Source organism: Equus asinus, chromosome 8, assembly GCF_041296235.1.
Source record: "Equus asinus isolate D_3611 breed Donkey chromosome 8, EquAss-T2T_v2, whole genome shotgun sequence".
NCBI classification, from domain to species: domain Eukaryota; kingdom Metazoa; phylum Chordata; class Mammalia; order Perissodactyla; family Equidae; genus Equus; species Equus asinus.
In genome coordinates, this window is record NC_091797.1 from 22,054,053 (window position 1) to 22,079,891 (window position 25,839).

The following is a 25,839-nucleotide window of genomic DNA, read 5'->3' on the forward strand; positions in this document are numbered from 1 at the left end:
GTAGGACACTAGACCAGAAATCAGGTGATTCTGATTCTGGACCCACCACTGCCACTAACTCGCTGTGTGACTTTTAATTTAGACAAGTCACTTCACCGTTCTGGGCCTTAATATTTTTGCCTCACTTATGAAAAGATGGTTAGACATCAGCACTAGTGTTTAGTTATCCTCTTAAGAGCTAAAGGTTTTTGGAGAAGTGCCTAAGAGCACTTAGGGAATCAAGGGGAGGCTGGTCAATTAGGGTTTCAGAGTTCCCTGACCCTACTTCAACCAAAGCAGCTCCACTTCTATGTTTTTTTCTCTTGGGGATCCATAGAAAAGGAAACAAGTAAGCTAGGGCATCTCTAAAGTCCCTTTGAATTCAAATTCCTTGATAAGGACTACAACAAGTGGGCAAAAGTGAGGATTCAATCCAGTCTACCTATTTCCTATTTCCCCTTGCTATAGCAGAACATCTGGAGAGATGGGGACTCAAATCTTCAACCTGGCTAAGGATACTGTATCTCCCTTTGATCTGTACTTATCTTTCTCTTGTTAATTCAAGGAGAACAAAATATTTAAGTATTTATCTCAATTATTAATTTTCTGAGATTCTGCATGGAGACTAAATCAGTTGTGTTTGTCTTTGCAGCTTGAAAGTTTTTCTGGCAGTACCGGCTCCAGCCAGGATCACTCTCTCTACTCTGGACACCCATCTCTTCCACTAAGTGGTGCTATTGCTGCTTTTGCCTCAGAGATTGAAAACAACAAGGGGACTATGGTAGAGACTACCCTGAAGGAACCTCAGGGCAACCTCTACCAATGGGGTCCCCTCCCTGGGATACCCAAAGACAACAGTCCTCTCAGAGAGAAGTTTGGAAGTTTTCTGTCCCACAAGGAGAAATTAGATATGAAGGCTGAAGGACCTGAGCGACACACAGACTTCTTGCTGCCCCATGAGAGAGCTAGCCAGGATGGCAGTGGTTTTTCCCGCATTCTGAGCATGTTGGCAGATTCTACCAGTACACAGGAGAAAAGGCGACGTAGCTTCCCTGACATTGAGGATGAGGAGAAATTTCTCTATGGGGACGAAGAAGAGGATTTAAAGGCAGACTCTCCACCAAAGCCTCTTGGGGGCTCTGAGAATGAAGTTATGAGGCAGAAGGCAAGCTCCCTGCCCTCTTCAGCCCCAGCCGTAAAGCTAGAATCAATAGAAGAGACCAATCCGGAATATGCCAAGATTCATGACTTGCTCAAGACCATAGGGCTGGATATTGGTGTGGCAGAGATTAGTAAACTGGCTGCTCGCACCCAGGAACGACTTCATGGCAAGAAACCATCACGTTCCTCTGCTGACCGCCGTTCCTCAGTTGACCGGCACTTTTCAGCAGACCGCTCTTCCTCAGTTGAACGCCGTTTCTCAGCTGATCGGCGCTCCTCAGATCCTCATAGACTGGAGAGCAGGGAGGCACACCATAGCAATACCCACTCCCCAGAGGTGTCCCATCCACACCCAGTCTCCCCTGTGGATCCTTACCTGCTCACAAAAAATAGCCCCCCATTCCTAAAATCTGACCATCCAGTGGGTCATATTGCAGGACCAGAGGTGGTTGGCAGTGGGTTTCAGTCATCTGTTGCAGTCAGGTGCATGTTGCCATCAGCCCCATCTGCCCCAATTAGACTTCCACACCCTGCTTCTTTATCTCAGTTTCATATGCCAAGGACCTCTCAGTTTGCTGCAGCTCGGATACCTCCAAATTACCAGGGATCTGCCATACCCTCTGCTTCCTTTGATGCCTATAGGCACTACATGGCATATGCAGCCTCAAGGTGGCCCATGTACCCCACCTCTCAACCAGCAAACCACCCTCTGCCTGAACCACACAGAGTAATGCCAGTTAGCAAACAAGCTACTCGTAGCCGTCCCAATCTACGTGTGATCCCCACTGTGACTCCTGATGAGCCCAAGCAGGATGAATCAGTGCTAGGCTCAATTCCTACTGCCCAAGTGCCTGTCCAGGTGTCCATCCCGTCACTTATAAGGTATAATCCGGAGAAGATCTCTGATGAGAAGAACCGTGCTTCCCAGAAGCAGAAGGTGAATATTAGCTTTGGGCATCCTGTGCCCGAAACTTCTGTTTTAACATAAATTTGTATTTGTCTTGTAGAGGGAGCTGAAAATTTGTAAGGCCCCTTTACTTTAAGTTCTTTGGAGGCTGCTTTCATCATCCTAAGTAATGTATAGCCCCCTCTGTTTTTCTCATGTTTTCTCCTTAGGACTAAACTAAAATCTGGCCCTAGGTCCCACTGTGATTGTTAGACTTCTTTTCTAAGTTTATTTCTCTATCTCAATTATTGGCCTTAGACCACTATAGATAGGAGCTGGAAGCCTTGAAGTCTTCGATATGACCTCATCAGAGAGTGAGGAACCAAAATTGGGTTGGGTGAAGAGAATCACTAAATCTGTGTTTCATCCCAGTGAGTTTTGGATCCTTTTCCTGTAGTGATTATGGGGGTTAAAAGCTAATAACTTTCCCTTTCCTTTTAAGAACCTAGCACTTAAGTCAGGGCTGATAATACACAGGTTTTTCACACTAGCCCATTATAGACAGGCCATATTTGTGTTTTCCATTAGGTTGTAGTAATGCAGTTGAAAGATCATGAGCTTTAGGGCATACATACCAGGGTTTTAAATCCTCATACTGTATGACCTTGAATACTTTACTTTATCTTTCACAGCCTCAGTTTTCTTACTGTAAAACATATAATGTCATGAGGATTAAAGATGATATATGTAATGTAACTAACACAGTACCTCACCCATAACATGTGTTAGTTCCCTTCTTGGTGGTTCCCTTTGGGCTCAGAACCACTACCTAATAGTTGATGTCAGTAGTTTTAGGTTAACGTTAATAGTATAATGCTTCCTGCATAAAAATAATGCTTTCTGGGCAATGTAGCTCTGAAAAAGATAATTCTGTTCTGAAACTTGGATTGGAATGAAATATCACCTTCACTATAAAGTCAAAGCCTCTGTGTGCAGGCATTTGAATCCTTGCATGCAGATATTATCTAGCATGAGGGCAATAGAAAAGGGAGGATGCTGGAGGCTGAGGGACTCTCTTACCATTTTGTACTTTGTAGGTTATTGAAGAGATGGAAAAACTAAAGAGTGACCGAGAAGCTCGCCAGAAGAAGATGTACTATCTCAGGACCGAGTTGGAGCGGCTTCATAAACAACAAGGTATCAGACACTCCTTTGCGTGACTGCCTTTTGTAGTAACTTGAGTAGGAGACCCAAATGGACAGCTCTGGGGACTCGCACACCAGTTCAGTGACCTGAAACCTCACTTTTTAAGTTTTTTTGACAGACTTACAGAAGAATTATAGTAATAGTGTAAAGAATTCTCAGATATTTTCCACAAGTATTAGCATTTCAGTATATTTACTCTATCCTTTTTTCCTATCTCAATTCCTGTGTATGTGTATAATTTTTCCTGAACTCTCTGAGAGTAAGTTGTAGATATGATGCTCCTTTACTGCTAGGTACTTCAGTGTGTATCTTCTAACAACAAAGAATTCACTTGCATAACCATAGTAGATTTATCAAAATTAGGAAATTGACAGTAATGTAATACTAGTCTACCAGTCTTATTCGTGTTTTACCAGTTGTCCCAATGTCCTAAAGCAAAAGAAAATGCAAGATTATGCATTGCACCGAGTTGTCCTGTTCTTTTAGTCTCTTTTAATCTGTAACAGTTTCTGAATGTATTTCATCACATTGACATTTTAGAAGAGAAGTCACATATTTTGTAGTATATTCTTTCATTTTGATTTGTATGATGTTTCCTTATGATTAAATTCAGGTTATGCATTTTTGGCAGGAACATCACAGAAGTGATGCTGAGTTCATATCAGGTGTTGATTTGTCCCATTACTGGTGATGTCAACTTTGATCATTTGGTTAAGGTGGTGTCTGCTGGGTTTTTCCACTGTAAAGTTTCTATTTTACCCTTTTTAATTAATAAGTATCTTATAGGGGAAATACCTTGAGACTATGTAAATATTCAGTGATTCCTCAAACTTTCACACTAGTTTTAGTATTCATTGATTATTCTTGCCTGCATCAGTTATTATGGTGGTTTTTAAATAGAGGTTTTCTAATTTCATCATTGCTTCTAACTTTATTAGTTGACTTTCTAGTAAGGAAGAGCTTCCCACCCACCTCTCCTTCTCCATGTATTTATCCATTTTTATTAGTGTGAACTCATGGATGTTTTACTATCATTGTTTATTTTCATGCTCAGTGCCCCAGATTTGGCCAGTGGGAGCCCCTTTAAGTAGACTCCTGTGTCCTTTTGATATATCCCCATCATTTTTTGAGTACTTCCTTACTTTTCGGTACAAAAAGATGTTCCGTGATGCCTCTTTTTTTTCCATGCCTTTTTTTTCTCCCCCAATCCCCCCAGTACATATTTGTATATTTTAGTTGTGGGTCCTTCTGGTTGTGGCATGTGGGACACCGCCTCAACATCGCCTAATGAGCAGTGCCATGTCCACGTCCAGGATCCGAACCCTCGGCCGCCAAAGTGGAGCGCAAGAACTTAACCACTCGGTCACAGGCCTGGCCCTTTTATTTATTTATTTATTTTTTGAGGAAGATTAGCCCTGAGCTAACTACTGCTAATCCTCCTCTTTTTGCTGAGGAATACTGGCCCTGAGCTAACATTCATGCCCATCTTCCTCTACTTTATACATGGGACGCCTACCACAGCATGGCTTTTGCCAAAGCAGTGCCATGTCCACACCCGGGATCTGAACCGGCAAACCCCGGGCCACTGAGAAGCGGAATGGGTGAACTTAACTGCCGCACCCCTGGGCCTGTCCCCCATGATGCCTCTTTTGATTCCATCTGTTCATCTGTGCTTTTAGTTATTCATATACACACTGAGGAAAGAACATAACAAGGCTTCTAAACGCTACAGCATGGAGATAGCATGGAAGAATAGAGTGGGAGAAGATATAATTTCTTCTGTTTGGGTTTGGTCTGTTTAGGGATGAGAAACTTAGTTATTAATCCTGTGAGGATTAATTCTTGAGGACCTGCAGCTTAGGAGATAACACTAGGTGAGACTGAGGTAAAAAACCTAGAACTCAGCATAGGCGTTGATGAAGGGTCCTTAAATCAGATAAAGTCAAATATGTGATTGAATGTTTTTTGCCCTCTGAATAATTCTTTGGTTCTCTGAAGAGACAGCTACTGAATTCATAGTTACAACATTTATTAATCTTTTTGGAGGACACATGTACACAAACTTGTATATACCATTTTGGGGATTCATGGAGCCCCTGAAGCCTGTCCGTAGACCCTTAGCTAATAACCCCTGCATAAGAGATAATGTCATCACTCATCCTTTACCTCCATAGGAGCTTCACTTAAACCAGCCCAGGTGGAAGGAGAGTTTCACTTGCTTTTAGAAAGTTTTTTGGGATTAAGATTTTGTGACCATAAAGTCTTGAGAGATTACTGCTTGTGACTGAAAATTGGCTTGTCTTAACTTACTTTCCTTGTGTTTCTTTCTGTTGACATTTAACTACTCAGGGGAAATGCTGCGCAAGAAACGAAGGGAGAAGGATGGCCACAAAGACCCACTCCTGGTGGAGGTGAGTCGGCTTCAGGATAACATTGTGAAGGACATGGCAGAACTTCGACAAGAAGCAGAAGAAGCAGAAAAGAAGCAATCTGAACTGGACAAAGTCGCTCAGATCTTGGGAATTAACGTTTTAGATAAATCTCAGAAGTCTTCAAATGACAGTAAAGAGGCTACAGAGAAGCCTGGGAAAGCAGAAAAATCTAAGAGCCCAGAAAAAGTGTCATCCTCCTCAAACTCCTCTTCCAACAGCAAGGTAACAACTCAACTTTTCCATTTCTATTATTTCTTCTATTTCCATGGACTGCTAGAGAAACTTTTTAACCATTTTCTTAGCTTCCTTTTCCAACTTGTTCTTACTCTTGTTAGAGTTATTTTTGTAAAGCATAGATCAGATCATAGTACTCTTCTTCAGAATTTTAGCAGTTCCCCATTGCCCAAAGTAGAATTCCAGATCTTCAGCATTCAGGGCTCTCCATGTTCTTGTTCTAGCATTTACTCCTTAACCCACTCCAGTCTGGCTTCTAATCTTCTTATAACTCGTATGTACCATATTGTGGGTTCATACTTAGCAACAAAGTCACCATGTTGTACAGTCAGTGAGTACATTTCAGTTCTCAGATCAGAATTTGATAGAGGGAACCACTGTCTCCTAAAAAGGCTTTCTTCCCTTGGCTTCTCTCACACTTCCTTTCCTCCTAGAATGCTGGTTGCTGCTGCTTCACCTCCTTTGCTGCCTATTCTCTTGTACCTGATCTTGAAATATTTTAGTTCTTCAGAGTTCAGTCCTCACCCAGTTCTGCAGAATTCTGCTTTCTCCCTAGGTCTTTTTATCCAGTTCTATGCTGATATTCCATGCTGACAACTTCCAGTTTTATGTTTTAGCTCTGGTGATTCTTCTGAGGTCCAAACCTGAGTGTCCAAAGACTACTCACCATTTCCACTTCATTGTCTCATAGACACCTCAAAATCAATATATCCGAAACTAAAAACTAAAGATTATGCTCAACCTCCCTCTAACATTTTCTTCCTCCAGTGTTACCCATCTCAATTAATGACACCACTGTCCGACAGTTTTCACACCAATAACCTGAAAAGCATTCTTGGTGCTTCCCTCTCCCTGACTGCTCCATACCAAATCAGTTACAAAGTCTGCCACTTCTCCCTCTGAAGTAAATCTCAGCTCCATCCGTCTCACCATCTCCAATGCCTTTCAAGTTCAAGCCACCTTCAGTTCTTACTTGTACTGCTGCACTCTTAATCCTTTCTCAACATACAGCCAGTGATCCCCCAAACTCCCTTGCCTACCTCTTCAGCCTCCATTCATGCCTCTATACTATATATTATAATTTCATTACTGGCCTTTTCATTCCTCAAATGTATCATCCCCTCTAATGTCTTTGCATCTTCTCTTTCCTCTCATTATCATGCAAAACCCATTCTTTCCTTATCCCTTCTTCTAACTAACTCATATTCATCCTTCAGATCACAACTTAAATTATTTCCCTGACTTCCTTCCTTATTTCCAAACCGTTAAATTGCCTGATATACACTCTGATAATACCTTATAATTTTCCTTCTTAGCATTTATGACAGTTATAATTATATAATTACATATGTTCCTCTAACTAGATTTTAAGGTTCAAGGGATCAGGGACCATATCTGTCTCATTCTTCAATATAGTCCCCACTACATAGCTCAGTGCCTGGCCCACAGTGAGTAGTGCTCAAGAAATATTACACTACAGCTTACACTCCTACCACCTCATAATGTTGGTACTGTTCCATGTATGCAGTATGCTATTTTGTTTTTCTAATTTTGCACTAATAATCCTCTTAGCCTGGAATAATCTTTCTCCCAATCCTACTCATCCACTAAGGGCCAACTTGAATACCACCTCTTGCACAAAGAATTCCTGAATTCCACCCAGATTTAGTCAACCCTTCTTTAGCACTCCCATAATATGTTACTTTGTTTCTTTATAAGATTTATTTCATTCTGTCTTATTTAAAACATGATTAAGATTGTCTGTCTCATGCCGTCTCTTCCACTAAGTGAGAACTTTTTGAGAATAGACAAGTATAACTTATTTATCTTTGTTTTTCCCACGGCATCCAGTATGTCTAGTACATAGTATTCTCTATCAACCAAGCTCTAATTTTTCCATGTCTTTCTGGGAGAGTTCTCTTTCTCAACCAGGTAGGACTATTCTTTTATTATACCAGGGTCATTGAGTTCAGAGCCTTAGATGCAAGAAGAGCTTGAAGGTTCTGGCCCTTTGTAGTTGACTTTATATATTGTTTGGCATTCCATTTATGCACCACCCCCATGATAATCCATCATCTTGATTTCAGCAAGTCTTCATGTTCTCTGAAGCTAACATGGATATGTTGCAATTCTGTTTTCATTTCAGCAGTAAGGAATGTTGTGTCTGCAACCTCTCTTTCCTGCCTGTCCTTGGTATTTCTTCTTTTTTTGCCTCTCTTTAAAATGCATAGTTGGTTTGAGGTTTTCTTTCTCCTCCTATTCATTTCATAAAAATAAATATACACACAATTCCATACACGTAGAGACAACTATTCTTAATACTTTGGTGTATATTATTCCAAATACTCTTCTTCTGTTCATTAATTCATTTAATAAAGATTGATCTCCAAGAAAGTGCCAGGCACCATTCTAAATGTAGGAAGTACAGCAGGGAACTATATAGATAAGTCCTTATTCTTATGAAATAGGAGAAGATAGACAGTGAAGTGCAGGTTATGTAATGACAAGTGCCTAAAAAAAGAAAACAGGGTAGGGGATATAGGTTAGGGCAAGTCTTTTGGATAAGGTGACATTTGACATTCTAAGCCTATTTACATATCTTTATTGATTATTCAAATCTATTTTGTTACTTTTCTCAGTATATCATGAACATCTTTCCATGTCAATAAATATACTTTTATAGTGTGTGTGTGTGTATATATATATATATATATATATATATATTTTTTTTTTTTTTTGGTGGGGAAGATTTGCCCTGAGCTAACATCCATTGCCAATCTTCCTCTCCTTTTTTTTGCTTGAGGAAGATTAGCCCTGAGCTAACATCTATACCAGTCTTCCTCCACTTTGTATGTGGGATGCCTCCACAGCATGGCTGATGAGTGGAGTAGGTCCACGCCCGGGATCCAAACCCACCAACCCCAGGCTGCCAAAGTGAAGCATGCAGAACTTTAACCACTTGGCCATGGGGCCAGCCCCTATAATGTAATTTTTAACATCTTATTTTGTTGTTGTTGTGTGGATACCAAAATTTATTTAAACAATCAAATCACCTGTGGTTTGACATGATAATTTCCTTGGGATAAATGTCAAGGAGTGGAATTGCTGAGTCAAAGTCTATAAAGAATTTTGAGGTATGTAATATGTGTTTTTAGATTATCTTCCAGAAATACCAGTCAATACTCACCAGCAGTGTATGCACATGCCCATGCCTTACTGCTGGATATAGTCTCTTTAGTGACTCTTGAATAGGACTCTAGCAGGGAAAGGTTAGCTTTGAAGTCCTAATTGTTTCCCTTTCTCCATCCTATCTTCCTCTCCTCACCACCCAATATTCCAGGTGTCCAGTTCCCTGATCTTGTCTGCTGTAAAACCTCATTCATACTTACCCTCTCTGTGTTTCAAAATTATCTTTTTTCTGTGCCTCACTCCCCAACATTAGCCAAAATTCTCATTTCCTGCATACCTTGTTCCCAGCTTGCTGACAGGTGAATTCATATTAAAATATTTATTATTGATAACTTAATGTTGGGGAGTTGATATGTTTTAAAGGATTCATGTCAACTCGAAGGTGTTAAATTCTAATGGTGGTATTTTAGGTAGGTAGAAATATTTTACCTAGATTTCTTTAAGTCGTCCCGCATAGATGATTGTCTCCTTCACCTCTGTGTAACACCAGCTCTGCTCTCCACTTACACATAGCAGGATGGGTCTGTGATAAGTGAGTTTGCTATCATCTGTTCTCTGCATTTGCTTAACCTGTCAATTATCTTTTCCATTTTGGTTTTTCTTTCCTCCCTAGTTGTCATTATGATTTTTTTTTTGAGGAAGATTAGCCCTGAGCTAACATCTGCCACCAATCCTCCTCTTTTTGCTGAGGAAGACTGGCCCTGAGCTAACATCCATGTGCATCTTCCTCCACTTCATACGTGAGACACCTGCCATAGCATGGCTCAACAAGCGGTGCCTAGGTCCGCACCTGGGATCCGAACCAGTGAACCCTGGGCCGCTGAAGCAGAACGTGCGAACTTAACTGCCGCGCCACCAGGCCAGCCCCATCATTATGATTTTTAAATTTAACTAATATATTTAATTGCATAGGTAACACATTCAACAGCTATTAGTATACAATATACAGTAAAAGACTCCTATCCATCCTTGTTCTCTCCTTCTCCTCCCCAGAGGCAGCCAGTATTTCCATAATCTTAAGTATTCTTCTAGCTATCTTAGGATATATAAGTAAATATATTGCTATTATGGTTTATTCCCCGTGATGGGATAACACTGTGGGTAAATATGTTGCTATTATGATTTATTCTCCATGATGGAATAACACTGGAGTCTAATTAGTTCTGTTTGAGCCTTGCAGACAGATGTCTCGTGGGATTTTCCCCAGTTTGTGCAGTTTTACGCACTGGAAGTATGGTCATGTGGATCTATTTCTATTATTGTAGTAGGCTACTTGCTTTTTCTGAGAAGACAGATTTAGACTGCCTTGAATTTCTTCTAAGTGCAGGTTTTTGCCCCTCTAGGAATCAAAGATAAACAATGAGAATTCCCGTACTAAAAGCCCCAAGCCTGCCGAGAGCCCCCAGCCAGCTGTTAAGCAATCTGATCAGCCCATTGCTGCCTATGAGTATTATGATGCTGGCAATCACTGGTGCAAGGACTGCAACACCATCTGTGGGACCATGTTTGACTTCTTCACCCATATGCACAATAAGAAACACACACAGGTAGGTATCCTGCCCTCTGTTATTTTCACTCTTGCCCTCTTTCCCCTCAAACTTCTGTACCCACGTCTGCATTACAAAGCTGGAAAAGGAAACATTCTCATATGGGCAGGAGCCCCAATCTGAAGAGCCAAGAGATACCAACAAAGGAGACACCATCCCCAGGGCTCAGTCCAGGGGACCTGCGTGTAACTAAACACCATGACAAGTGTAAGTGAGGCTTCTGCCTCTTGATTCCTTGAGTACCTGATTATTTGTTTCGCTTTATCCATTGCTAGTACTTGTTCTAACATGTGTTTACCTTTTCCACAGGTGATTTCCCTTTAAACAGTTGGCAGAGTGGGTGGGGGTGGGTAGCTGGGGGCTTCTGGTTTCCCCAGGTATGGGGGAAAAAAGAGATAAAAGTGGGTCATTGAGTTTTTAGTGCTGTTGTGTGAGCACCTCTGCCTCTTGCAAATAGACACTGGATCCCTACAACAGACCTTGGGCTTCAAAGACCCAGAGTGAAGCCAAGCAAGAGGCTTTAAAGCGCACTGACAAGATAACTGTTCCTGCAAAAGGTAGGTTTCCTCCATGCCTCCTTTGTGGTTTCCTTACATTCAGCCAAGACAGAGGTGTCCCTGAACTAAGGTGCAGGATAGGGTGAGACATAACTGCCCATTTACAAAGCTGTAAAAATGCCTTGTGTGTGCAAAGCAGTGTACTAGGTCCTGAAGAAATAAAGAGATCTGCAAGACAAGAATGATCTCTACCCATATGGCCAAAAATCTAACAGATGTTAGACATATACATACCACTTTAAAATACAACTTTCTTTGTCACTGGCTTGTGCACCAAAATCTTACTTATTTGAAATCCAGGTAAAAAAAGAAACAGTAAAGAGGTACAGTAATTTAACTGCCTTTCAACTCAGAACTACAAAATATTTTTGAATAGTTGTTATTAGGAGGTAAGTTGAGAAGCAGAAAGTTTGTTTTTAACCTTCTCAGTTTCTTACTTTGTAAGTAGCCAATGCTGCTACATGCTTTAGGTCTGTAGAAGATAAGAGTCCCAAGTAATTACTACCATGAGAGATCCTCATACAAATGGTACTGGGCTAACTCTTTGGGAGTATAATTTTTAAATCTCCTGAGATGCTTAGTGCTAGTTGGAGTTTGAGGAGAATCAGCAACCAAAATTAGTCTGGCACAGGAAGCTCCTGAATCAACCAGTTAGTGTTCCCAAGAAGTAGAAGTCGTAGAGGTCCTAAGTACAAGCTTTTAAGTTGGGAAGATTACGCCATTGGGATTCATCTAAATGTTACTTCTGTCTTGAAAGTGGGTAAGGTCCTCTAAACCATTAACCATTTTACTGCAAAAGGGAAGTGGGATTTCCTTTGGTTGCTGTCATTCTGGGTGGAAATGACTTACTTTCTTGACTTTGTTCTACTTCTTCCAGGCTCTGAGTTTCTGATTCCCATCACTGGATATTACTGCCAGCTCTGTGAGGAATTTTTGGGGGATCCAATTTCTGGAGAGCAACATGTGAAGGGTCACCAGCACAATGAGAAATACAAGGTTGGTCTTAGTAGTAGCCTGTGGAATTTCCCACTTTCTACAGTAATCCTTTTGACTTTGTCGAGCAACTTCAGAGTCAGAAAAAGTCATTAATACTTCAAATTCCATATAATCACTAGGAAGTTCTCCTCAGTCCTAGTGAGAGATGCTGACTAACATCCTTGAGGAAGGATATATCCTTGAGGAAGATGACTCTTCTAGGACTTTCTACTACATGAATTCTAACAGTGGCAGGGCCAAGATTTTCTCTCTTATAGTATTTTGATCAGTTGTTGAGCCTTTATCTTTTCTCTTCCCAGAAATATGTGGTTGAAAACCCATTGTATGAGGAGCGGCGGAATCTGGACCGCCAGGCTGGCTTGGCTGTGGTCCTAGAGACAGAACGGCGACGGCAGAGCGAGCTGAAGCGCAAACTTAGTGAGAAACCAAAGGAAGAGAAGAAAGAAAAAAAGACAAAGATTATGAAAGAAGTAAAGGAGGATGACAGGGCCTCTGAGGAATTAGAGGACCAACTCTCTGAGGGTGGGAACTCCCCTGAAAAGGCTGAAAATAAAAGGAAGGCTAGCATCAAGCTCCAATTAAAAGAAGAGGTAAAGAAAGAATCACCAGCATCTTCCTCTTTTGGGAAGTTCAGCTGGAAGAAGCCAGAAAAAGAGGAGGAGAAAAGTTCAGTGGCCCCAAGTATTCCCAAGGAAGAGATTGTGGAAAGCAGTAAGGACAAAGAGGATGGCAGAGCTGAAGCTGGGAAGGCAAAGCCCATCAAAATCAAGCTCTCTGGGAAAACTGTGGTTGCACATACTAGCCCATGGATGCCTGTTGTGACAACTTCAACCCAGACCAAGATCCGACCCAACCTGCCTATCCCATCCACAGTACTCCGCAAGTCAGGTTCAGCCACAGTGAGCAAGCCAGCTCCTCTTAACACCTTTCTATCTATCAAGTCCTCTGGAACCACTGCTAAGCCTCTGCCAGTGGTTAAAGAGTCTTCAGCTGATCTCCTCTTGCCTCCCGACATCATCTCCAAAGCATTTGGAGGGGAAGAGGTGATTCTGAAAGGGTCTCCAGAGGAAAAAATGGTGCTGACTGAAAAGAATGAGCCATCCCATATACCTGAACAAATGCTGCCCCCTCCTCCACCACCCCCTCCACCACCTCCTCCACCACCCCCAGTTATTCCTCATCCAGCTGCCCCATCTCCTGGTCAAGCAAATGCTATCTTGACTCCAGTGAAATCAAACCTGACTGTTGCTCATGCTCTCAGCCCTGGTTTCCTGGGTCCTAACATTTTGAACCCAGTGTTGCCGGTAGCCATCATGGCCTCAGCACAGCCAGCTGCCATTCCTTCTGATGAGACAGCTCCTGGGGTGAGTGAGAGTGACCGGGACCAGACCCTTTTCTCTGTGTTAGTACGTCCACCACCTCCCCTCTCAAGCGTGTTCAGTGAACAAGCCAAAAAATTGGAAAAGCGAAATTCATGCTTAGCCACAGCCAATGCTAAGGACCTGTATGACATATTCTACAGTAGTGGTGGAAAGGGAGCCCCTGAGACTAAGCTGAGTGGTGGTCCATTGGCCAACGGGGAAAATAGCAACCTCTCTAGAGTCGAAAGTTCAGATACCTCTTCTACTTTGAACAGCAGTGCATCCCAAGAGGAGTTGCCTCCAGATAGAAGTTTGGTCTCTGCTCCTTTAGTCAGCAACCCCGAAAAGCCCATTGCAAAACCTCTGGTGTCTCTAGGGAAGTGGTCAGTTGTAGAACACATAGACTCAAAAAGCAGAGGCAGCAGCTATGGCTTCCTACAGCCTCTGACAAGGTTGTGCCAAAGCAGGCCTTATGAAGCCGTTACCCCAAAGACAGACACTTTGGCTGTATGGACTTCTAGCTCCTTCCAGAGCGATGCTAATAGGGATATGTCTTCAGAAGGAAAAATTGAGCTTGACCTGGGAGAGCCAGGGCCACCAGGGAGAGAGCCAGAGCCACCAGGTGTAGAGCCAGCCCCACAGCTGTCAGATATACATTGTCATACCATGGAATCTCAGAAGTTGGTCGAAACTCATGTTATAGAAACTGGTGACCAGGTTGAAGAAAGCCAAGAGTACCACCAATCTAAGGATTGTGGAGAAAGTGACATAGAGACAAACACTGAACTAAAAGAAAGGGGAGCACAGCTCTCTGAGAGGATGATAGGAGAGGGAACAGGTATCAACGTTGGGCCTAGTAGCAGAGAGGATTCTAATTTCAACCATGGGAGCAGATACATGTGGGAGGGAGAAGTAGAACAGCCCAAGTTGCAAATGACGGACAAAACGGCTGAACAGTCTAAGAAATTGATGACAGGAAGTGATACTCAGAGTAAAGTAGTGATCGAATTGAGTGCACCGGCTCTCTCGTCCACAAAGGCAAAAATAGGCTCACTTCCAGCAGAAGTTACATCTTTATGCCAGAACCCACAAGATACACCTGTGAAAGTTTCTGCCTCCGAATTGCTTCTTCAGTCCCCAGCCAGATCAGATATGTGTTTAAAAGATAGTACACAGGAGCAAGGAGTTTCAACTGGTAGTGAAGAGTGGCTAGAAAATTCAGCTCCAGAATCAGCTTCCAGAACTTCTAGGTACAGAAGCCTCAAACTCAAGAGAGAAAGATCAAAAGACTTTCATGGTAAAATGATCTGTGAACTGGCTATTTGGGATGAGAACGAGAAGAAGCCAGAGACCTGTGAGACCCCAGAGAAAACAGAAGCAGAAGCCCTGGAGCCAAGAGATGTCCATCCAGAATTAACAGTGACGATAGAAAGCAAAGCCTTAGAAGACTTTGAAGTCACCAACTTAAAAGTAGAAGAGCTGGCTGCCCTGGGGACCCTAGGGGATATGGGTATTGACTTCTCCAATACTCGGGTAGACCCAGCACGTAGATCCCCAACTGCTCTGTCTCAGAAAGTATGTGAAGAAAATTCTCTGTCACCTATAGGATGTAATTCCTCCACTCTCACTGACTTTGAACCAGTCACATCCTTTTCTGAGTTTCCATTAGAGTCTCCCAAAACCCTGGTGCTTAACTTTGGAGCAGAGGGTGAACAAAACTCATCTAATCCCAGAAGTGGGAGAGTCACTCCTAACATTTTGAAAAGTGGACTTCCTATAGAAAATGTTGACCTTGGTTTAGGGACCCTAGAGGGAACACACCAGGCCCTTGACCTGTTAGCAGGAGGAATGATGCCTGAGGAAGTAGAAGAAACTTCATTAGAGAAACAAGATTCACTCAGATCAGAATCGGAAACAATTAACCCTGCAGGCCTTGGGCCATCTCATTCCCTTCCAGACCTTGTTGATTTTGTCACACGGACATCAGGAGTTCAAAAAGAAAAGTTATGTTCTCCTCTCCCTGAGCCAGGTGACCCTCCTGGGTGTAGTTCCCTGGAGATGGGACCACTACAGCTGGAAATACCGAATGCATCCACCACAGAGGTAGTAATTCCTCAAGTAGATGAGGACACTGACAACCCTCTGAATTTGGTAAAATCTCTGGCTTCAGGGTCCCCTACAAGGGAGCAGGTCAATGGAGGCAATGTGGTCCCTCAGGAAATATCTGCACAGGAAGCTGCAGTTGATGCTATCCAGGACCACACAGGATCCAGTGTTCGAGACTGAGTATGTATCCAGAGCTACTTGTGGATGAATCAGATTGGCTTCTAGAAATCAGGTGCCCAGATGATCCAGGACTAATGGCTATCTTGTCTGGAACCTACACCAAGAGATGCTGTCAGCATCTTACAGTAAATGTTCATGGAAGCTAAAAAATTTACCTCCTTTCCTTTTTTTCTTTCTCCTTAAGATACCAGACAAATCAATCATAACTTCTATACATATCTGTAAAAAAGTATTTTCTGTTAATTTTTTTTTTTTGCGAATTTATTTTCTCCTACTTTGTCATTAAAATCAGATGTCTATCTGGCTCACCACATAGTGTGCTTTGATTGTATTTTGGCTTTGACTCTGCCATTTCTGGAATGTGGGGGAGGAGGGAAACGGAGAGTTGACTTCTCCAATTGCTGTGTGTATTCCCACCTAATTTCCTGGGCAGCTGTTGGATCTCTGGGAGAGACACCAAAAAACCTGCTGAAATGGAAAACTACTGATGAAGGAAGGCTTGTTCGTCTCTTAGGCTTCTATTTGGATGGGCCTGCCTTAACATTGTTTGAAACGCAGCGTGAGTAGCTCTTTTGTTTACTGTTTACCTCCTCGTGGCATGTCAATCCCCATACTTCCCTCATTCTGTTGCCTTTGCTTGAGATGGTTCTGCTAATCCACAAAGCTGTTTGGAAATGGCCTCAGTAAACATGGAAGAAAATGTAGCAGGCTCACTTTTGGAAGACGACAAATCGGTAAGGCTTATTCATGGCTCAGTGCCAGGAGCAGATATGTTTTTTGGGTCACTTTTATTTTCAAAATGGCCTTTGTTCATTGTATTGTGATCCAGTAACACTTTGTGTTAAATTGTTTAGCAGCTGTTTCTGTTTAGAAGAGGTAGACGACCTGAAACTTGTTTTGGGATTGGACTGATTCTCTGTTCCTCAACCCATATGTATTCCTTCCTCTACCTCTCCCTTTCCCAAGTTATTTCCACTATAGTGTGATGTTTTGGGTTGTACATTTTGTTCAAAAGATTAAAGAATGAGTTGGCTTGGACAAGTTTAACTTTATTTTTAATGTGTTAATTACTTGGAATAAATGCATTAATCTCATGTTTCTTTCTGGATTTTTGTTTTGAAACCATACACATTTGAACTCCACAGGAAAACTAGAATAGTGAACCCCTACTGCCCTATTGTCTATCCCCCCTCCCAACTGTTCCTCACTTGTCAGGGCTTCTTTCATGTCAGATTGTTAGGTTATATAGTCTGTGCCCCAGTGCTGCCTGGATAGGCAGTGAGTTGGCAGACAGTGGTCTGGTTTTGGCATCTCCCTATTGTGAAGCTTTTTATTACCCTTATGTTGGCTCTCCCTATGCCCCTCTGGGAACTGAGTTCCCCCACGAGCACTCATGTGCTTGCCGAGTTCGCTCTTAGGGATCAGGGAGCTTGGTCCTCAGGTTTTCTAATCTCTGTTCCAGTTTCCTCTCAACATCGCTGATGTCAGCCATTTATAACCTGCCTCAATAGAGGCTTCAGAGTCTTGTTCTTCTACCCACTCCTCAAAAATAATGCAAAGTTGCTGATTTTTTCCCCTAAGAATTCTTTTTGCCTGTTTCCTTGTGTGCAAGCAGCAGAATCCCTATGTTGAATTTGGGGAGGCTATTTAGTTTTTCTAGAGCCTTGGCTAATGACTACTTAGACGTTTCCTGGCCTCTCTTCTCCATCACGTTGTGCAAAGGGCATAGATTTGGAAGAGTTTGGTCCTTGAATGTTCCCTAGTTATTTGCCTTGTGATTTTGGACAAGTTACTTCACCTCACTGTGCCACAGGGATTTTTTTTTTCCTTAAGATGAGGATCAATATCTCCATCGCAGCATCAAATGCATACAGGGTCAAGCCATCCTGAGTAGTCTTCCTAGGCCTGCTTTTTCAGCTGAAGCCTGAATTCAATGCACTTTTCTGGCCTGGAAACCATAGACTGACTCAGAAGATGCCCTTTAGAAGAATGTAAACCCAGGTGAACTTCAGAGATATATTTGTTTTTCCAGAAGACTTCCCTCCCCATTCTAGGAGCCTATCTACAGGAATTCATAGAACATAAGGGTTTAAAATGCCAGTTGTTACTGATTTTCAGGCCTGTTCACTTAGTTCCACCTCCCTTTGGGGAGAGATGGGTGGGTTTAGCAAAGAGTTGGGAGGGGCTAATCCTATCCAGATCCCACTCCTAACCTCATCCCATCTCAGAGAGAATGAGAATCTTATTCTTTAGGTTAGGAGGGGGCTGCTTGAGAATGGTAGCAAAGGGATGAGAGGCACAATCAAGGAAGGGCAGAACTAATTCATGTAGCTGGGGCTGGAGCAGCTCCTCTTGTACTCTCTTGATAACTTCAGGCTTTATAGCAAAGGCATCTGACAATCTCAGGCTTTTTCTAGAACAATGCCCGCTTCTAAGAGTTGAAACAACAGCATTCTTCATATTTGTCTTGAACCAGTCGAGGGAGAGCTTTTAGGATGTAGTCTGGGCAGGAAGTGTTGCTGCTTTCCTCTTTGATCAGTGGGATCTAGCTTTGAAGACCATTCAGAAAATCCATGTGAAAGGAAGGGTAGGACTCTAACGTAGTCGCTAGCACCTAAAGGTAGGGCCTCTTTCTTTTTATTCAGTACTGTAATAGTACTGAATAAATTGTCACCCTAGGAGACAAAGGCACATGAAAAGAATAGGCCCTAATCTTTACATATGGTTTACATGTCATAACTCTGTTTTAAATTTTTGCCAACATCAGAAACAGCTTTTATTGGACTCCCTCAACTGTAAGAACAAATGATCAGCATTTAGGTTTAAATTTGGGCAAACACCTAATTTTACCTAAGTTGTGTAAATAACCCCCTAAAAATTCCTCTTGGCTTTGTGAATGGAGGCCTATTGTTTTATAAGTCATCTTTCTCCTGTTCACAGCTAGCTTCAGGGCACAGTATTCTTAATAACTTTTCTGCTAAGTATTCCCACTTTACCCTATGCCACTCCATCTCTCTAGAAAAGTCAAAATGTCAAAGGTTAGCTAATGTTTTGGTAGCAAAGCATGCCAGAACATATGTCCATTTATCAGACTGCCAGGTCCAGAGAATGAGGAAGAATTGGGGAGGGGGGTGTGGTTTGGACATACGGTATATAAGCATCCAATAGGGATATTAAGTGTATTACCAAAAAAAGGGTAGATGCAGATTCTGAGAGGAGACGGCCTATAACGGAAGTAAATGAGGTGGAATTTTCTAAAAAATACACACTCCTAAACCTTGGGTCTCACCTTAATGAAGTTTACCTGCGAAGCCCAGGAGTAAAACCTAAGCAAGGTCTTCATTTATTAACAGTTTTGTGAGAACATGGACAAGTGAAAATAGTTTGGGATTGTGAGCACATTTCTTCTTTTTTTAGACTTTAATTTTTCAATAATGTTTATGTGATTTTTAACAAAAAATTATGTATACAATAACAATATTCATTGGTAAGCCATGCAGTTGAATTTATAATGAAAATCTTCTACCCTTAAAAAAATTCACTACCAACCTGATTTGCCCTCAACCCTTATACACTTTCAAAGGATCATGTGCATTTTCGTTGTATAGCACTTAGTGTGGTTGTAATTTTACATTTTTATGTTTCTTTGATTAATATATGCCTCCCTCCCCCAGAACTAGATTATAAACTCTCCAAAGCAGGAAGTCTGTCTTTACTTACTGTTTTTTCATCATTGTATTCACAGTGCACAGTTGCCTGGCACCTAGAGTGCTCAATAAAAATTCGTTAAAAGAATCAATGTGGTAATAGTAGCTATTTTTTATTAACTGATTGTTAATACTTATCAATTTATAAGTGGGTAAAAGCTGTAAATTGCTGATTGTATTTGCTGGATGCTTAGCACTCCAGAAGCCATTGTTTTCTTGCTTCTGTCCTGGATCTTTGTATACAAAGCGCTATCTACGGCAGTGAGTCCATATCAAGGCTGCCAGTGGCCACTTATTTCAACAGCATTCTGGAATAGTGGTGCCAGGCCAGGAGGGGCCACACTGCCCTCAAAGCTCCTAGGAGAAAAACTGAGGTTGGGAAGGGGGGTAAATTGACCTTAAAGGTAGCAATAAAAGGCTTTGGGGACTGATTTTCAGATGGCTCCCTTTCTCCTTCCAGCCAGATTTCATAGGCATGTTCAAGTCAGTCAACCCCCAGATTCCTCTAATTTGACTGAAGGGAGTAATTCAACCCTTCGTGGCTCAGCATCTTGTCACCTCATCAAAACTAAATCAAGCTGCCTGGAAGGAAACAAAAAACTTAACCAAAAAAGGTTGCCTTTGAAAGAGGGAGGAGGGATGCTTTCACTTTTTATTTTGTATTTTTTTTGTTCTAACATTCTGACCATGAAAATGCATTTTATATAAAATATAAATATTTATATACATATAAAATATATTTTATATACATATAAAAAATATATACACACAAATATAGAAAGTGTTTAATTTTTATGTTAGTAAGGGTTATCTGGTGCTGTAGAGTTATAGACCAGGTGGTTTTTTTCCCTTCTGTATACTTTTGTGTATTAAGAAATAGTGGTTTTTCTAAAGATGTCTCTCTCCCACTCAGTGCATCCCTGTCTTGACTCTTCTCATCAGTTTCCATCATTACAAATCATACTTTTCCTGCGGCTTTCCGTCAAGACTCCCTAAATTCCTCTTCTCCCATTCAAAGCTGGGCAACATACATTCTTCGAGAATAGAGATTCTTGAAGAATACCGTTCTTTTCTTCCTCTTCCCTTTCTCTTGGCCCTACTTCTGTTGAGCTGATAATGCATTTCCATTCATGCTGTACAAGCATTTGGACATTAAGTTATATAAGTCAAGATACCTATTTTCACAAAGCTTACTGTAATGCAGGTATACAAAAGATATCGCAAAGTCTTTGTTGTATGCAAAAAGAAGATAACTCATACCTAGATGTATTGATTGAAAGCTTTGTAGGCTTTTGTTCCTTCCATTTGTGGAGGATCAGGCAAGAGAGGAATTTTTTAGAAAATAAGGGAAATGAGCATGTTTAAGGAAAGTGAATGAGCAGGGTGAAAATAGAGGCAGAGTTACATAATGGTAGAGGATGTAGAGAAAGATAGCCAAGAGAGAAAATCAACCATATTGAGCTATTATCTTCTTTCATCTTCTCTCTGATGCTCTGCCCCTGCTAAAGTTCTATCCAGCCCTCCTATAGCTGACCTTTATAAGGACGATTATGATGACATTACTGACTCTCACCCACCCATCTTCCTTTATTTTCAGGAGTGGTTTCAGAAGTCTTCAGATTTCCAGAAGGAAGAACTACAGAAGACATCTCTGCCCCAGGGAGGCAGGATAGAAGCCACAGAGGCCAGGGGCCATTAGACAGTCACCTCTAGGGTCTGAGTTCCAGAAGGTGGGTATGGCTGCTGGGGCAGAAATGGGTTGTAGAGAAGGCCCTGTCATTTTACCTGCCAGGAAATGGTGAGTTGGGTGAGCAAATATGTTAGGTATATCAGTATATTTGTACCAGTAGAGGAGGAACAAGATGAGGATAGGCATAGAAGGTATCTATTTTAAGCTTGCTACTCCTCATCTCAAATTATCTCCTAAGTTCCATTTCTCATTTTGTGCCACGATACTTATGTTAAAACTGAAGTTCAGATCTTCTCTTCTTTGCTGGGCCCTGGGCCCAAATGTAGAACATCCACAAGTATAACATCTCGTATCTTGATTTCAGCCTTCCTTACTGGTCCACACAAGAATCAAGGTAAAAACTGGGTACGTCCTTAGAGGAGAGGGATATGAATAGACAAAGGAGGCTCAAGGAAGGGGAAACAATCACAAAAGGGGGTGTTTGAAAAATCCTGGGATTTCAGACTTCAGGATAGCTGTCTACCAGCTTCTATTCAGTCTTACTGCCTCTCTTACACACACTGAAACATCTGGTACACAGAAGCAGGGAAGCATCATTTCAAAATCTCAAGGAAACACTTTATTCTCTGTCCATCTAAAATGCCAATAGGTGCTTCTTTTACTCCCTTTTATACTTTGGGCCTGTGGGCTCAGAAACACAGTAAGGATGAGAATCAGAACCAAATTAAATTTAGCTGGCCTTAACAAGTCCTTTAAACTCTGAGATTTATTTAAATCAGGGCTACCCCAGCCCAAGATTTACCCTTAAAACTATTAGCCTAGTTTTGTTCCTGATTTATAATCCAGGCACTTTTAGAGTCCTAGAGGTCTAATTTACTGCCCAAATAAATCTATAGTTTGGGTAACTTTTGGGACTACTCATAACACTACAAATATAAAGAACTGCATAATATTCCACCAAAGGCACCAATAGAATAAGAAGTAAGGGGTAAGAAGTATCTCAGGGCCTCTTGCTGCTGAGCGTCTGTCAGTTAAGGACTACTCATTCCTAAGGCATGACCCTGTTGATGAAGCAGTGGAAAGCAGCTTGGTGCCAGGGCTGCCAACACTTTGTCACCACCACTTTCTCTCCCTTGCTGCAGCCCAAGATCTGTTTCTCATCAGCTACCACATTCCTCTGCTTGGGGACAATTAAGAGTGTTGGTCACAACTTTCATTCCTAACTGCGACTCACCTACCTACCAGCCCCCCGTTTGCTGCTTAGACCTCCATTCTTCAGTGGTGTCTGAGGTCCACCTCTGAGATGTGCTTATCTGGGGGATGAGCAGGGGGAAAGGGAAGATTTTTTAGAATAAGTTTTTCCCTTTGGACTTCTTTTATTTGATATGCTAGAGTTCACATATTTTATGAATGATAAAATATTTAAGATCTCCTTTTTTATTGAAATATTCATATAACATTAAATTTCACATAGCATTCACCATTTTAAAGTGTACAATCCAGTGGTTTTTAATATCTTCAAGGTCATGCAGCCATCACCACTAACTAATTCCAGAACATTTCCATCATCTCTCTAAAAAACCACATACCCGTTAGCAGACACTCCCAGTTATTCCCTACCCCAAAGCCATTGGCAGTCACCAGTCTGCTTTCTGTCTCCATTTACCTATTCAGGACAATTCATATAAATGGAGTCATAGAATATGTGGTCTGTTGTGTCTGGCTTCTTTCACTTAATGTTTTCAAGGTTCATCTATGTTGTACCGTGTATCAGTACTTCATTGTATTTTATAGTTGAATAATATTCCATTGTATGGATAAACACATTTTGTTTATCCATTAGTTGATGGACATTTGGGTTATTTTCCCCTTTTTAGCTATTGTGAATAATACTTCTGTTAACATTTGTGTATAAGTATTTGTGTGGACAGATGTTTTTCAATTCTCTTGGGTATATACTAGGTCATATGGTAATTCTAACTTTTTTTAAAGTAAAATCTTGTATTAAAGTATAAGGTGCATATAAAAAAAACCAAAGGACACATCACAAATGTTAAGCTCAACACTTTTCACAAAGTGAACACACCTGGGTAACCAACACCCAAATCAAAACATGACCGACACCCCTGAAACCCATCTCATGTACTCTTCCAGTCACTACTTTCCCAAAATGTAACCACTATTTTGACTGCTATCTCAGATTTTAGTCTTTTTTTAAGGAGGTAAAATTCACATAACATAAAATTAACCACTTTAAAGTGAACAATTCAGTAGCATTTAGTACATTACAATGTTGTGCAACCATTACCTCTGTCTAGTTCCAAAAAATTTTCATCACCCCAAAATAAAACCCTGTGTCCATTAAGCAGTCAGTTCTCATTCCTACCTCCCCACAGCCCCTGGCAGTCACCCATGTGCTTTCCCTCTCTGTGGATTTAAGTATTCTGGATATTTCATATAAATGGAGTCATATAATATGTGTCCTTTTCTGTTTGGTTTTTTTCACTTAGCGTAATGGTTTTCAGGTTCATCCATGTTATAGCATGTAGCAGTATTTCATTACTTTTTATGGCTGAATAATATTCCATTGTGTGTGTGTACCACAATTTGTTTATTCATTCATTCGTTGATGGACATTTGGGTTGTTTCCACCTTTTGGCTGTTTTTGTGAATAATGCTGCTTTGAACAGTCATGCATAAGTATTAGTTTAAGTACGTGTTTTCAGTTTTTTTACATTTATAGCTAGAAGTGGAATTGCTGGGTTATATGGTTATTCTATGTTCAACTTTTTGAGGAACTGCCAAACTGTTTTCCATAGTACCCAAATAATTTTACATCCCTTCCAACAGTGAATGGCTCCAATTTCTCTATATCCATAACATATGTTAATTTCCTTTTTAAAATATATTATAGCCATCCTAGTAGTTCATTGTGGTTTTGACTTATATTTCCCTGTAAGGTATGATGACCAGTGATGTTGAGCATCATTTTGTGTGCTCATTGATGATTTATATATCTTCTTTGGAGAAATGTCTAGTCAGATTGTTTGCCCATTTTTTAATTGGGTTGTCTTTTTGCTATACAATTGTAGAGATTCTTTATATATTCTGGATCCTAGACCTTTGTCAGATGTATGGTTTACAAATATTTTCTCCCATTCTGTAGGTTGTCTTTTCACTTTCTTGATAATGTCCTTTGATGCGCAAAAGATTTTAATTTTGATGAAGTCCATTTTATCTATTTCTTTCTTTTATTACTCGTGGTTTTGGTGTAATATCTAAGAATCCATTGCCAAAATCAAGGTCATGAAGATTTACCCCTGTGTTTTCTTCTAAGAGTTTTATAGTTTTAGCTCTTAGATTTAGGTTGTTGATCCATTTTTGGTTCCTTTTTGTATCTAGTGTGAGGTAGGGGTCCAACTGCATTCTTTTGCATGTGAATATCCAGTTGTTCCAGCATCATTTGTTCAAGACTTTTTTCCCCATTGAATGGTCTTGGCACCCTTGTTGGAAATCAGTTGGCTGTAGATGGATGAGTTTATTTCTGAACTCTCAATTCTATTCCTTTGGCTTATATGTCTGTCCTTATGCCAGTACCACTCTGTTTTGATAACTGTAGCTTTGTAATAAGTTTTGAAATTGAGAAGTGTGAGTCTTCCAACTTTGTTCTTCTTTTTCAAGATTGTTTTGCCATTTGGGCCCCCTTGCAGTCTCATATGAATTTGAAGATTGGCCTTTCCATTTTGGCAAAAAGAGTCATTGGAGTTTTGATAGGGATTGCATTGAATCTGTAGATACTTTGGATAGTATTGCCATTTTAACAATATTAAGTCTTCCAGTCATGAACATTGGATGCCTTCCCCTTTATTTGGGTCTTCTTTAGTATCTTTCAGCAGTATTTTGTAGTTTTTGCACGTCTTTCACCTCCTTGCTTAAAGTTATTTCTTTATATTTTATTCTTTTGTTTGCTATTGTAAATGGAATTTTTTCTTAATTTTCTTTAGGATTATTCATTGCAGGTGCTTTATTCAAAGTACAACTGACTTATGTGTTGATCTTATGCCCTGCAACTTTGTTGAATTTGTTAATTTGTTCTAATGGTTTTTTGTGAATTCTTTGGGAATTTTTAAATACACAGGATCACGACATCTGAGAATAGAGATAATTTACTTCTTCCTTTCCAATTTGGATACCTTTTATTTCTTTTTGTTGCCTAATTGTTCTAGCTAGAACTTCCAGTACGCTGGTGAAAAGCAGTGGTGAAAGTGGCATCCTTGTCTTGTTCCTGATCTTAGGGAGAAAACTTTCAGTCTTTTACCATTATGATGTTAGCTGTAGGATTTTCGTAAATGCCCTTAATCATATTGAAGGAGTTCCCTTCTATTCCTAGTGTCCTGAGAGTTTTTATCATGAAAGGGTGTTGGATTTTGTCAAATACTTTTTCTATGTTGAGATGATCATGTGTGGGTTTTTTCTTTCATTCTGTTAATGTTGTGTATTACATTAATTGATTTTCTTATGTTTTACCACCCTTACATTCATGGGATAAATCCTCCCTACTCATAGTATATCATCCTTTTAAAATGCTGTTGGATTTGGTCTGCTACT

At 40.8% G+C, this 25,839-nt stretch overlaps 1 protein-coding gene across 5 annotated transcripts in view; it reads left to right on the forward strand.

Moving 5' to 3' along the window:
• ZNF318 (zinc finger protein 318) overlaps positions 1 to 25,839 on the forward strand; it is a 42,759-nt gene that overhangs the window by 10,758 nt on the left and 6,162 nt on the right. For 2 of the 5 annotated variants that reach the window (XM_070514909.1, XM_044776713.2), the window contains exons 4-10: positions 632 to 2,077; positions 3,124 to 3,223; positions 5,582 to 5,886; positions 10,431 to 10,634; positions 11,092 to 11,191; positions 12,069 to 12,187; positions 12,487 to 16,928. In XM_070514909.1, coding sequence (XP_070371010.1) covers positions 632 to 2,077; positions 3,124 to 3,223; positions 5,582 to 5,886; positions 10,431 to 10,634; positions 11,092 to 11,191; positions 12,069 to 12,187; positions 12,487 to 15,834 — 5,622 coding nt within the window. In that variant the 3' untranslated portion in view covers positions 15,835 to 16,928. Of the gene's footprint in view, positions 1 to 631; positions 2,078 to 3,123; positions 3,224 to 5,581; positions 5,887 to 10,430; positions 10,635 to 11,091; positions 11,192 to 12,068; positions 12,188 to 12,486; positions 16,929 to 21,138; positions 21,344 to 25,839 lie in introns of those variants that run through there. The other 3 variants (XR_011504965.1, XR_011504966.1, XM_070514910.1) reach the window with 2 other exon arrangements.